Source organism: Pygocentrus nattereri, chromosome 30 (assembly GCF_015220715.1).
Source record: "Pygocentrus nattereri isolate fPygNat1 chromosome 30, fPygNat1.pri, whole genome shotgun sequence".
In the NCBI taxonomy this organism is placed as follows: domain Eukaryota; kingdom Metazoa; phylum Chordata; class Actinopteri; order Characiformes; family Serrasalmidae; genus Pygocentrus; species Pygocentrus nattereri.
In genome coordinates this window covers 19,825,972-19,840,410 of record NC_051240.1, presented here as the reverse complement: position 1 = coordinate 19,840,410, position 14,439 = coordinate 19,825,972, and the positions used below count along the sequence as shown (strand labels likewise).

Below are 14,439 nucleotides of genomic sequence, written 5' to 3'. Positions count from 1 at the left end.
GTGTGTGTGTGTGTGTGTACGAGCCTGAAGCGGGTAGAGTGAATGGTGCCTGTAGGGAGCACGCTGCACTCTTTTCCTTTGGCGGATCCAGACAGGCTGCCCATCTCTGTCGTTCATTCTCATCTGCTGCTCATCGTCTCCTCCAGCGAAAGAAAAAAAAGCCCCTGTATTTCGCAGTCATCACTTTTGTGTGTGTGTGCATCTGACCTGGCGCTCGGCTGCACTGCTGGAACAGCGTGCCCAAGCCTTTTTCCCCACGCGCTCTCTAATGCAAATTGAATTTGCATGAAATATGCGGTGCAGAAATTGCATCTGACTCCTGGAGGAGACAGTACACAGCGCTTCTCCTGCCAAAAAACACAAAAAAAGGATGCTGTAGCGATGATGATGGTGATGAAGGCCTTGATGCATTTGAAGCAGTAAGCTTAGAATCACTTTAATGATTTAGTTTAAACGTGTCATTTTCCCCTTCTCTCAGAAGTAAGAGAATATTGGTGAAATGAAAAATGAAGAATGCTTTGATTAAAGCGATAAAAAGCGATAAATCAAATGTACACAGTTTTCCCCTCAGCCCAAGTGTAATAGGCTAAGTAATGGAAGATTATAAGCCATTAATTAGCATTGTGATTTCTGACGCTTTGTGACGTACTGTTATATTATGAAGGTGGATAAAGGGATGGGCAAATTTCAGACTTCAGGACGGCTGCTGGTACTGTGTACAGCACGTCATACAGTTCAGAAATCGTGTGTGTGTGTGTGTGTGTGTGTGTGTTTTTTACAAAATGTTGTTTAGTAGATGATTTACTTTCTCTGACTACTTGAACGACCGACCCCTTCACCTCGCTGCTTTTTCTATGCTAATTTTCTGATCATAGATTTTTGTTTTGCTTCTGTTAGAAACTTGTGATTACATTAAGTGCCACCTACTCACGGCTAACCGTGAAAGGGAAGAGAGAGACTGAGTGAGTGAGAGAGAATCGCCCTTCAGCTCTTTCTCTGTGGAACTAATAGCATCAACTCTTTATCCAAAAGCGAATTACGTGCTGGGATTGTGTGTATGTGTGTGTAGCGGGGTCCTTCTTGTTCCTGTGTGTGTGTGTGTGTGTGTGTGTGTGTGTGTGTGTGTGTGAGTGAGTTGAGCTGGGAATCTGCATAATAAATTCCCTGCGAGTGGAGTGAGCCGGGCTGATCCCAGTCCTCCGCTTGCTCAGCCATGTTCTGGCGGATCAGCCGGAATCCTCCGGAATCTTGCGTACTTCGGCGTGCGCCAGTGTCACTATTGATAATGCATAAAACAGCCCCGTAGCCGACGGTGACGGGAGCGGCGGGGCGACGGGGGGGCTCTGTGGAGAAATGTAACAGCATTAAAGTTTAACATGCATAAAGGATGAATTATGCAGACTTGGTGTTCAAATAATGTGAGAGTAGCTGTGCGTGTGTGTGCGTGTGTGCGTGTGTGGGTGAAGTGGTCGGTGAATGAGTGTTGAGATAGAAGAGATTAGCGTATGTGTGGGGTTGTTAAAGGAATCATTTGGAGAAAAATCTTTTTATGATTTAACTAATTGTCAGATCCAAACATCTTATTCAATTATTAAATTCCACTCATGTTCAAAATTCCCATGTCATTTTATTTATGAGGGTTTCATTCAGAGTGATGTGATGTGAAATGGTTCATCGTAGAGGAACTTACTGGCTCAGATTTACAGTGGTGGTGATAGGAACCAGAGATCATCATGATTAAAAACGAAAGCATATGTATTTTATGTATGATCCAAAATAACCAAATCTTTTTTTTTATGTAATGTTAAAAATGATAAAAGAGTGGAATATCTGGAGGGAAACCTTTTGGGTCTATTTTGTCTGTAACACCCTGCAGAGATTTTAAAAATACATTTAGGCCCAAACCTTTTCACAAACCAGTCAAAGACATGTTTCAAGCATCTGGCAGAAGATTCCATAACAACCATTACGTATAATAACTTTCTATGAATGAGCAATTAGAGGCAGAAGTCTGGTTCCTGTTACCACCGCTGTGAACAATTCTGACTTGGTGAGTTTCTCTAGAACGGAGCCTTTCACAGCAAACCACTCTGAACCACTGTTTACATCTTAACCATTTCAATATGCGGCCATTTAGAAAAATCTCCTTTAAAGTGATAGTTCACCAGAAATCAGTTACCCTCACCCCCAATGTAGTCGACCAAGACATCCAGTGTTTGCTCCTATATTTCTGTACTGGGACTATGAGGCCAGTGTGGCTGACATGGACAGTAGCAACAGCCATAGTGAAGGCTGAATTTTACAGAAGTGGAAAAATGTTTTAACAGATAAAATTAAGAGTCAAACTTTTTATGTATTTTTTTCCCTTACATTAAATTTATAAATTAACTTATGTTTCTAAAATTCAAATAGATTTAAACACCAGGATGAACTTTGCATGCATACATAGTGTGATACTGTGATACCCACTGCATTGCACTGCATTACACTTGGTTCAGTCTATGTCCTGCAGAAAAATACTACATATAAGTACAAATATTCAGTTTCAATAATACTTAAGTACACAATTATTTATTGTTGCCCACCCTAGTTCTTGTGATAAAAAGCTGAAGTCAGCTATTCACCAGCTTCTTGTTTGAATTTTCCTGTTGCACCATACATGGAGCAGCAGTTCCATTCTGGCACTAAAGGCATCAGTATTGCTGGACTCCTTAAGGTGGAACGGGAAATGTAGCTGGCTAGCTACCGAGATATTAGCATACTATTAGTGATTTTTTGTGCTTGTTATGAAGAAAAGGACCATAATACATTAAAACAACATTAAACTAAGATAATACAAACATTATTTTTTGTTAACAATCCCATGTCTTATTATTTAATGGAAGAAATAGTCACATGTGTGGGTTTCTTTGGTCACTTGTGCAGCCAGCTTGTCGGTTATTTCTTCTTTTTTTTTCATAACACTGCGTTTGAAGTGCGTCTCTGAAAAATTTCCGTTTGGAGGGCCATGTAGCCCCAACACTTCACTCTACCTCTCTACAAAAGTTGGGGCACCCAACCCCTAAGGCATGAACGCACAAAACGGAGGGCAGAGAGCTAAGCAGTAGGGGTGAAGTGGGATTGGGCCTTATTATTCACTTAAGCATACTTTAAGTGCATTCCCCTGGATAAATGTTTGGCATACAGTGTCAGGAACCCTGTACTAAAAGTGTTTTAAGATCACTTAATTAGAATTCAGCCAACTGTTTGACAATTTCGGCATGCAGCTTAAATGAGGCTGTGTGGTGGAGTATAAGCTTTTATTATTATTATTATGATAACTACATTAGATTTGTAGCTCCAGCGCAAAAAACTAAAGAATTATACTTTACAGACCAGACATTTCTTGGCTTACTGACTGAGTGAAATGATGGAAATCTGATCTTTTTTGCTGAAGTGTTGTGTGAGTTTACTCAGTGCACCATGTTGTTGTCACAGGCCCTCTGTTCGGGGTGGCGGGGAGTGAGCAGCCGTTCAGTGTCAGCTCGGTGACTTCTGTGCCCAGTGCCTTCCCAGTGATGGCTCATCCTGCCTTCAGCCTTCTGTCCCCGGCCACAGTACGCCCAGAGTTTGGGGGTTTGGGGGCTCTGGGGGTCACTGCAGCCTTGGCAGCCCACCCACAATTAGGGGCTTTCTCAGGTAAAGCAATATGTTATGCATGTCTGAATAAAAAGTTAGATTTATTCTCTCCATTCTGCTTGTAGGAGTGTATGTCTTACATGATCTCAGGCATGTAATATAATGCTATATAGTGTTTATACTGGTGTATTGTCCATTTACATAACATTATTAACTAAATATATTTACATCATTATTTTAGTATGTTTACATAATTACATAGCAAGTGGCAAGTAGTTCTTATAAATAAATGTGATGTCTAAAGGCTGATAAAGGATTTAATGTATTGTGTAATGATATTATGCAATTTTCCACTCCTCAGAGTGGTGGAGAGCAGCTGAAGCTCATGGGCGGAGTTCCGCAGCCTTCTTCCCGCCTTTCCTGGGTCTGCCCCCACTGTTTGCGCCTCCCCTTCAGAACCATGAGGCCACTCCATACACTTCCAAAACCCCAAGCAAAAGCAGCCGAGGGTCTATAGGTGGGCAGCGCAAACATTTCCCATCTGCCCTGTGCTTGCATACTGACTTAGTAGCACTCAGAGCACAGTAATATGATGCCAAATCAATATTATTATATGTAGTTAATGTTGAAAATTGATCTGGTGTGCCATAGTAATTTATTTTCACTTTGGTTTCAAATTTACAAATGGTTGATAATTAGTCTGTTTCCCATCCGTTTCAACTGATCTGCCAAATTAGTAGTAATTATCAACTCCACAAATGGTTAGTCTGCCCACTGTAGCCTTGGTTATTTGGTATGCGGCTGCTCAGCAGCTGATTAGCTGTCCTGAAGGCAAACTGAAATTTTTAAACATTTTAAGGCAGCCCTCAGGTATGTGAGTACGCTGGAATTCATCGCTCTAAGCTGGTGCCTCAGGTGTTCACTACAAAGTTCTGTCTGGCTTTTTCTACACTTTGTGTATTAAAACAATTATTACACTTATTGCAACATTGATCTGTTGTTAGATTATGTGAGAAATGTCCCTTAATGACATCACCTCGCTAATTCTGAAGTGACCCCATCGCAAACTGTTGTTTCTATCATGCACAGGTGTTAATGGAGCCGTAAACGGCAGCACCGTCTCTCCCTCCACCACTAAAGGCAACGTCTCTGCGTGTGCCTCACTCTCGCCCTCCCCCGCGCCACGGCCCCTGGAGCACAGCCGGACCCCCAACGCCAAGCCCCGCGCCCGCAAGGCTGGTCACCATAGCAACAGCACAGGAGAGCTCCAAGAGAAGCCCTCTCAGAAGCCTAAAGAGAAGGTAAGCGATAATGTGGCACAGGAAGCCAGCAGGTCCCCTTCGGCTGGGGTGGGGTCGGGGGGCTGTTATGACCTCTTCAGTGCAGCTGAACGTACACATCACCAGCAAAGATTTAGGCTTAAAAGCAACATTAGATCTCTTTCGCGTTTAAGTTTTCATTGTAATCAAGTGCCTAGTTACATTATATGATTTTGCTTTCTGATTCAGTTATAGTTTAAAGTGATGTGTCTACAGTAAAGCATAATTCAGAACATCTGAAATTGGGCCAAATGTCTTTTTATATACACTGGAATGCAGCATGCCGTCGTGTTGTGCAACAGTTGTCTCATATTTTTAACAGGATTTTACAGACTTGGCATTACTCTTAAGACTGGCATTACTCTTAGACTGTACTGTAGGTCTGAGCTGATTTCAGATGTAATACGATAAGATATTTATGAAATAAAAAAAATGAAAGCATCAATCAGATAAAAATGCTGTATGAAAACTGCTATGAAGGTACTTCAGAAATATTTCCTGTACGTGATCATTATAACACTGTACTGTGTGTCACAGGAGGTTTATTAATTATTGATATGTCTGTTGGCTATCATAGAAAGCTCGCAAGAAACAGGGGGAAGGCTTGGGCGTGAGTGACAGCGAATCAGGCACATCACTGGACAGCGACAGTGAGGGAGTCAGCAGTAGTGACCTGGATGACCTTGGGGAAGAGGAAGATGACGATGATGATGATGAGGATCAGAGTAAAGACAGTGAAGAGTCTGACTCTGAAAAGGAACGACAGAAGAAGAAGAAAGCAAAGGTAAGTTAGTTCATTGGGCTCTGTGTGGTCACTTTGTGCACATGAGCTTTTTAGAGCACCTTCGTTTTCTTAGTAGTCACATCACTTATATTTATATAGCACATTTGAAGACAACTGTCAACCAAAAAGCAATGTGTAAAAATGCATTGATACATCATTCTGAAGGTGATGATTCAACTGCTTTGATTTTCAGTTGTTTATTACATAGTTATATGCTATTTTCATGTCCAAAGCATAAGTATATGCTTCATTTTTGGCTATTTGTTGTGGCTGTGTCTCCCTTATATATTTGTGTTGTTAGTGCATTATAGATTTTGTGAATCATGCCAAAATTATAAAAGCAAATGGAGGTGAAGTTTAAGATTTTATGATTCATTGAATTGTTTCTTTAAAAAATCATGCCCAGATCAGATTGTCAGAATGTCACTTACACCTGTAGTCAAACTTTTTACCATAACAACATTGACGACTAATCAGCTTTGTTCACTAATCTCTGCTGCCCTAAAATCATGTACTGTTTCTTCTCGTTTCCCAGGTCGTGACAAATCTCGGACTGAGCAACAAGGAGAAGTCCAGCCTCATGGAGGCGTGGGACATCCGCGAGGGCCTTCACCGCGGCGCCGCCTTGGATCTTCCGACTATGGTTTTGTTACCCCGCTCGCCCTCGCCCTCAGCTCGCTCTCAGGCCTCCAGAGCCCGAGACAGAGCGGCACAACCCACTAGCGTCATCCAGTCCACAGGCATGGCAGCTAGCGCCAAACCACTAGCGTTAATCACCCAGGCTCTGCGAGACACCTCCCCCAAACACCTCTCTGCCTCTCCCCAACACCTCAGCTCCTCCTCTTCTCCTAGACCTCCAGCCATCTCCCCTAAACCTCCTGCAGCCTCTGCCAAGCCCCTCGCCTCGTCTCATCAACCCCTCCCACTTGCTCTATGCTCCTCCCCCAAACCACTCTCAGTTCCCTCCCCTCCCAAGCCCCTCCCTCTGTCCTCCTCCCCTAAACCTCCCCCTCTGACACCATCTCCCAGGGCACGCTCTCTAGGCTCAGTCCACAAGGCGCAGGAGGCTCTGAGCAGCAGGAAGCTTCTGGAGAATTCTCTGGCTCAAATTGCTGACTACAGACTGAAACAAGTGGGTTTACGCACATTCTCTCACACACAAACATACACACACAGAGGGATTAGGTAGATAATTGAAACTAAAGTTGAGGAAGTTTGGATTTGTCCTGTAGGAAAATCCCTTATACCTTCTTCTGTTAGATGATCCTGAATACATCTAGATCCTGATATGCGTCCTGAGGGATTTGATCATAACTGGACATCAGTGTATTTTATGAAACATTTTGACCTTTTCATTCCAACCGCCTTTGGAGGTGATCAGTGACACATTTATCCACATAATTTGGATAATTCATGTGAATAGTATCTGAATTGTATCCTGATAAGATTTTAGCCACATGTATTTATACCTGGTAGCCAAATTCGTCTCCACTTAGTTGGACTGAAATCTGATTGTTACGTGGGATAGAATATGCAAATCGGCTTGTTATGCAGCAACCCGTCACCAGTTGTTTACCTGTTCAGCCTTTTCTTTTTTTTCATATCAGTACCTGTTAATATTGCTAATAAGCATTTAATTTTGCGTGCCTCCTCCCTGATTATCTTCATTGCAGATACAGTTCAAATGCCCAGTGACATCCTGCATGGGCAGGAGTTTCAGCTGTACTGGGGAGGGTTTTGATTGTCGAATGTTTCGTTGAGAGATGGTTGCGTTTATACTGCTATGACGTGGCTCAAAAGTGCCCCAGAGTCATCAGACATGTATCTAATTTAAATGCGTCTTACACTTGCATTTTTTATGTGGTTTACCTCATCCAGATATAATCCTCATTCTCAAGACACGTGAAGTGACCACTTATAAACGGGATCTAACTCTACTGTACTTTCCGTTGTTTTCAGTAGAGCAGCGACAGAAAATTCCATCGCCAACAGTGGCAGAGTACCACTGCAGTCAACAGAACTCCCAACTTTTGCTGCCAACTGTGGCAGTTGAATTAACAGGATGTTGATTTCTGGGGAAGCCATGGACATTTCATTTGGTTATACAAGGGAAAATAAGAGAACATGGCACCCTCATGACTTTTCTCTACAAAAAATAAGGGTTGTTTTTAAACTGCACATTTAACTAGGCGTCTCATTTCTTACTGACTGCCCACGAAAAGAACGTGACACGTCATCCTCAACTGACCATGCAAGACTCATTTAACATTTCAGAAAAATCTGGTTTTGGCTGTTTTTTAAAACACAAATTGTATTGTCACTTTTTTTAGGATTTGCTGTCGAAATATTATCTTATTTTTTATGTATTATTTTATATGTCTGTCATATCTTGACTTGACTCATGTCTTTTAAGTTCTGTCAAATCAGTCTCTTGTTAACCAACTTGTAAGTCAAAGCCCTTAACCCACCTCCCAAAAACCAGAGTACACTGATAGAACAAACACAAACATTCTAGTATTTGCAGTTGTTCAGAAACTGAACTTTCAGGTAAAATGAACTGTGTAAAATGGGGAGAGAGCATTCTAGAGATTTTCAAAACTCAAGCATGGGTATGGCCCACCGGTCAAACGTTGTTTGTTTGTGTTTGTCCAGTCGCTGTACTCTGCCCTTAAGAAACATATCCTGCTTCTTTTTAAGCATAAAACCCGGCACCGTATAGTTTTCGGTGTCATGTGGGAAAGAACACAACATAGTAAACATGCATGGCACTTTTCCTCCAGTCACAAAATCAGATCATACATTGTTACTTGAGACAGACTCAGGACTCGGAAGTGGCAGGTGTAAAGGGTTCTGTGCCTCACATCGTCGTCTTATGATCAGATCACTCAAGACTGATGTTAATGCCAGGTAAGAACAGGGCCTAAGAAATACTCCCCCTGGTCCTGCAGTAACTTGCCTTCTATATTTTGGTGTTTACATTCTGCTCCAACACACCTGATCCAACTAATAAACTTTATAACAATCCCTTCCTGAGTTAGAGCTTGAACACTGAAACGAACAGGGCAGAAGTAATACAGAGCCAGGATCTAGTAACCAACAGGGTACATCACTTTTCATTTCTGTTCTGTATCCATTTTCTTTTTCTTTTCTTCACAAAAGGCAAACAAGCTCCAGAGTTTTTGTCTGTGTATCTTTTTAATCCAATTTTGGATTAGGGGTGTCAGTGTTGGTATTCAGCATCTGTCTCTTTATTGACCAGCCTCTTTGAAAAGGTCAGAGAAAGAGAGGGAGAGAGAGAACGAGACTGTGGGGAGGGGTTGGTATAGAGAGAGAGAGAGAGGGCTTCTCTCTTGCTCTTATCTGTATGATTGGGTTCCCCACTGTGTGGCTTCGGTTGGTAAATGAAAGTGACAATGTGGTTAGCTTTATAAGAATTACTTCAGCAAAGCCGACAAGCAATTAACTCCACAACTTCTTAAGGGCCTAGATTCTAGCAAATGAGTGGAAAAATGGGCTTTTTCCCACCCCTTCTCTTGTAGGCATGAAATTACTGCTGAAGAGGCTAATACACATTTTTTTCCTCCCCCCTCGTAATCAGCTAAAGTGGTTTTATCATGCCATTATTGTGCTGAACGGTTTTATATTGGCTTGTGATTTCGGTTTCATTCATTTAAATTACCATCCAAACGTCAAACATGTGTTTACTGATTGGAGACGGGAAACGGAACCCAAGCGATGCAGAAATCTCGGGCCATTGAGCGAAACGCTTGTAATAGAGAGTGCGTGTTTTCTGCTTTTGCTGTGGTAATGAGTGGTGCTTTTAGTGGCGTAGACACTGCAAGCGATGCTTGCTCTGGGCTCTATTGTTCAGAAGCCAAAGTGAGTCACAGCACATGCAGCATTGTATTCCACCACAAACACGAACGCACACGCGCTCTCGCCATCAGCGCTTATGCCACATGACAACCAGAGCAATTACCACATCTCTCTGCACTTCTCTCCTCCTCTTCTCCTTCTGCCCTGCTCTCTCGCACTGTCTTTGTTTTTCTTCCTCTTACTTTTATTGGTCTCAGTTGTTTACTTCATGTTTCCCTGAATCTGTGACTCGGACGTGATGCTAATCTCTCTCTGTCTCTCTCTCCCTCTTCGCCCCTTCCCCCAGTCCCTTCTCTCACAGGACCAGGAGTTTCCTCTCCAGCTGAAGAAGCAGCAGGAGCTGTACAAGCCCTCAAAGCGTTCTGGGACAGAGTCCTCGTCTTCACCTTCGCTGCTCTCATCCACTCTCCTCCCCCTCAAACCCTCATCTGGTCGTACTAAACCCCCAGCGGCCCAGGGTGCGGCTCCATCGCCCGGCCTGCTGCTCTCTCAGACCCTGCTGGGCCTGAGCCAGGCCAATGGGGTGATCCAGAGTGTACCCCAGGACGTCCCACTGGCCCTCACCACCAAGTCTCACACAGACCTGCCCGTCAACCTCAGCACAGGGGGCAGGAAGGATGCGCTGACTTCACCAACCCTCGCTCCCACCTCTGCAACACCACAGCCAGGCCGGCCACGCAACTCTCGCAAGAGCAAAACCCCCAAACCCCTAGAGGCCTGGAAGGAGGTGTCCCAGAACCACCTGGTGCAGTCCTTGGTGGACGTGTTCCACCATGGCAGGGCAGAACAGGAGTTGCCTGGAAGCAAGGATTCAGATGACTCTGCGGAGGATGACGATGATGATGAAGATGATGATGTGGATGATGAAGAGGAGGATGAGGAGGATTCAGATGACAGTCTCTCAGGTATGGAGTTGTGGAATGGGCAGAAATTAGAAATGACTAATTACTCATCTCAAATTTTAATGGGATTACTAGTAAAAACAGTGTTACAATGAATTACTGTTGACTTTACTCCTGTGTTACTCTCAGGTTATACAAACCTGTGCCTGTTAGAGGTTACGAGAACTGATAAACCAACAATTTAGTTAGATACAGTAAAATGATTAAAATCATTTCAGTGGCGTGTCACTCTTCCTTCCAGTACTACAAACAAGACATTCAGTTTTGTTAAAAATGATGCTTTATTATTATTATAAAAAAGAAAGAAAAAAAGGGAACTAACTTAGCAAAAACACCTGCTTCTAATTAAAATCATTATGAATAAATTAATGAATAAAATGAAGCTTATTCTGTTGTTTAAAAAGCTCAACAGCGATATATTATTTACCTTACACCTGACATTTTGAACATTTGCATATGGCCTATGTAAATGAAATTCGTCTGCATGTGGATCTTTTAGCCATTTCATAATAGCAAGCAGTCTCTGGTTAGATGCCTCAACTGACAGATTGCTCGTTGGCTTCACAGCAATAGAAAGTTATTTCACGTTTGGAGTCGAAGTTTGTTTTTAAATATCACAGTAACTGATGTGATTATGATCATTTAAACTGTAATGCTTTACACTAATTTATTACTGAAAAAGGAGTTTAATTAGCGTAACATTACAACCCCAATTCCAGTGAAGTTGGGACGTTGTGTAAAACATAAATAAAAACAGAATACAATGATTTGCAAATTCTTTTCAACCTATATTCAATAGAATTCACTACAAAGACGAGATATTTAATGTTCAAACGGATAAACTTTATTGTTTTTTGCAAATATTCACTCATTTTGAATTTGATGCCTGCAACACGTTCCAGAGAAGTTGGGACAGGGGCGTGTTTCCCACTGTGTTACATCACCTTTCCTTTAACACTCAATAAGCGTTTGGGAACTGAGGACACTGATTGTTGAAGCTTTGTAGGTGGAATTCTTTCCCATTCCTGCTTGATGTCCAGCTTCAGCTGCTCAGCAGTCCGGGGGGCTCCGCTGTCGTATTTTGAGCTTCATAATGCGCCACACATTTTCAATGGGAGACGGTCTGGACTGCAGGCAGGCCAGTCTAGTACCCGCACTCTTTTACTACGAAGCCACGCTGTTGGAACACGTGCAGAATGTGGCTCGGCATCGTCTCGCTGAAATAAGCAGGACGTCCCTGAAAAAGACGCTGCTTGGATGGCAGCAGATGTTGCTCCAAAACCTGTATGTACCTTTCAGCATTAATGGGGCCTTCACAGATGTGCAGGTTACCCCTGCCATGGGCACTAACACCCCCCCCCCCCCACCATCAGAGATGCTGGCTTTTGAACTTTGAGCTGAAAACAATCAAGACAGTCCTTTTCCTCTTTGGCCCAGAGAAGCCGGCGGCGTTTCTGGGTGGTGTTGATATGTGGCTTCGCTTTGCATGGCAGAGTTTTAACTTGCACTTGTAGACGAAGCGACGAACTGAGTTCACTGACAGTGGTTTTCCGAAGTGTTCCTGAGCCCATGTGGGAATATCCATTACAGAATGATGTGGGTTTTTAATGCAGAGCCGCCTGAGGGGTCGAAGGTCACGGGCAATCAATGTTGGTTTTCTGCCTTGCCGCTTACCTGCAGAGATTTCTCCAGATTCTCTGAATCTTCTGATGATATTATGGACTGTAGATGATGAAATCCCTAAATTCCTTGCAATTGCATGTTGAGAAACATTGATCTTAAACTGTTGGACTATTTGCTCATGCAGTTGTTCACTAAGTGGATGCTTCCTTTCAGGGATGCTCCCTTTATACCCAATCATGACACTCCTCTGTTTCTAATTAACCTGTTCACCTGTGGAATGTTCCCAGTTTCCCAGTCTTTTGTTGCCCCTGTCCCAACTTCTTTGGAGCGTGTTGCAGGCATCAAATTCAAAATGAGTGAATATTTTCAAAAAACAATAAAGTTTATCCATTTGAACATTAAATATCTCGTCTTTGTAGTGTGTTCAATTGAATATACGATGAAAAGGATTTGCAAATCATCGTATTCTGTTTTTATTTATGTTTTACACAACGTCCCAACTTCATTGGAGTTGGGGTTGTACTTTGTACTGCGTTTTCCGCAACACTAGGAACTGGATTACAACACTGACACTCTAAAGTATCTTCAGCCAGGAAATAGTAGCACATTAGTGCTACTAGTAATGACTTGTGGTTTCTGACATTGAATGACAGACTGATACATAAAAATGGACACAAGTATGAAAAAATAGTAGCCAAGATCTTGGAGCCAGATTTTTTGCTCTTTGTACAGTTTTTACATAAACGAATGTTATACAATGTCAAAAAAAATGTTTTGAATCTCTTTGTCTCACAGAGTCAGACAGTAACTCAGACAGCGAGTTGAATGGCTCTGGGAACAGTAAGAAGAAGAAGAGAGACGCAATGGAGATGGAGACAGAGACGGACGGAGAGAAGACCCCTCTGAAACTCAGCAAAGGGATGTCCCTGCTAACCTCTTCCACCAATCACAGCCTGCCTGACTGCTCGCCGCTCAACCTGCAAGTGATTAAGCCCTCCAGTGTGGCCACGCCCACTATCATGAGCAGCTCCGGTGCCTTCACCTATCACAGCTCTCCCTCTTCGTCATATTCTGTTGGCACCTCCCCAGGTAATCATGAGGCAGAGCTAAATTGCCCTTAAGACTTTAGGCTTAATATTTTCCCCTTGAAACTGTAATAGCACCAAGGCTGCTCGTGTGCTCTTTGCTGCGGTGTGTGTTTGCGAGCTTGCTGTCATGCTCACATGACAGGGTGTCTATTTTTAGGAGGGTAAATTGTGGTTGTAGGCATGGCACTGCTCTTTACTGTGGAAGACAGTGTGGTGTCCTAGGTTTAGATTCTTCTGACTCCAGAATAATAAAGTGAGAAAATAAAACAGGACACCTTATAAATGAGTTTAACACATTTTCCCTTAATCATGTTATTTCTCCTGTGTACGAGAGCCGCTTGATACTGCAAACACGGAAGCTAATGAGGAGTCTGTGTGTGTAGTCTGCGTTAACCTCGGAGCCGTGTTTGGTTGAACCTGTTAACTCAGGCTTACACAGTCATTATGGCTGTTTGGCTGACTCTGGCTTTTTCCCAGCGAGATTCGTTAAACAAAATACTCACAAATCCAACAAACACGTCAAGCCAGTGGGTTTGTTCTTGGCTGGGTTTCAACATTCCGCGCTGAAGCGGGAAAAGCACTTGTTGCTGCTTCACTCCCACACTGTGTGTGTGTGAGAGAGGGAGAGAGAGAGAAGAAAGGAAGAGAGCGTGTCAAAGCCTGAGTGTGTTTGTTCTGGCTTTGAGGAATGTGAAGAAGCGGATGTTGGAGCGGAGGAGAGGCTTTTTCAGAATGGTGAAAAGCCAGCGGTGTGAATGTCATGTTGCCTGCAGAGTCTCATCTTAGAGCCAGTTAACACTACAGCACCAGACTGTGACTGTTCACTTTACCGCTCATACCTCCTCAGTCTGGGCTTTTATAATTCAACTCAGTCTTAATTTCTCTGTCTGTCTCGCTGTCTCTCTCTCTCTCTCTCTCTCTCTCTCTCTCTCTCTCTCTCTCTCTCTCTCTCTCTCTCTCACTCTCTCTCTCTCTCTCTCTCTCTCTCTCTCTCTCTCTCTCTCTCTTCTCTCTCTCTCTCTCTCTCTCTCTTCTCTCTCTCTCTCTCTCTCTCTCTCTCTCTCTCTCTTCTCTCTCTCTCTCTCTCTCTCTCTCTCTCTCTCTCTCTCTTCTCTCTCTCTCTCTCTCTCTCTCTCTCTGTCTGTCTGTCTGTCTGTCTGTCTCTGTCTCTGTTTTTCTGTCTCTCTCTGTCTCTCTCTCTCTCTCTCTCTCTCTCTCTCTCTCTCTCT

The 14,439-nt window shown here is 43.1% G+C and overlaps 1 protein-coding gene across 12 annotated transcripts in view; it reads left to right on the top strand.

Moving 5' to 3' along the window:
* The window catches only part of baz2ba (bromodomain adjacent to zinc finger domain, 2Ba), a 136,417-nt gene that overhangs the window by 90,302 nt on the left and 31,676 nt on the right, over positions 1 to 14,439 (top strand). For all 12 annotated transcript variants that reach the window (XM_037536601.1, XM_037536598.1, XM_037536599.1 and 9 more), the window contains exons 4-10: positions 3,478 to 3,678; positions 3,980 to 4,135; positions 4,708 to 4,919; positions 5,515 to 5,721; positions 6,257 to 6,853; positions 9,884 to 10,502; positions 12,918 to 13,211. In XM_037536601.1, coding sequence (XP_037392498.1) covers positions 3,478 to 3,678; positions 3,980 to 4,135; positions 4,708 to 4,919; positions 5,515 to 5,721; positions 6,257 to 6,853; positions 9,884 to 10,502; positions 12,918 to 13,211 — 2,286 coding nt within the window. The remainder of the gene's footprint in view (positions 1 to 3,477; positions 3,679 to 3,979; positions 4,136 to 4,707; positions 4,920 to 5,514; positions 5,722 to 6,256; positions 6,854 to 9,883; positions 10,503 to 12,917; positions 13,212 to 14,439) is intronic.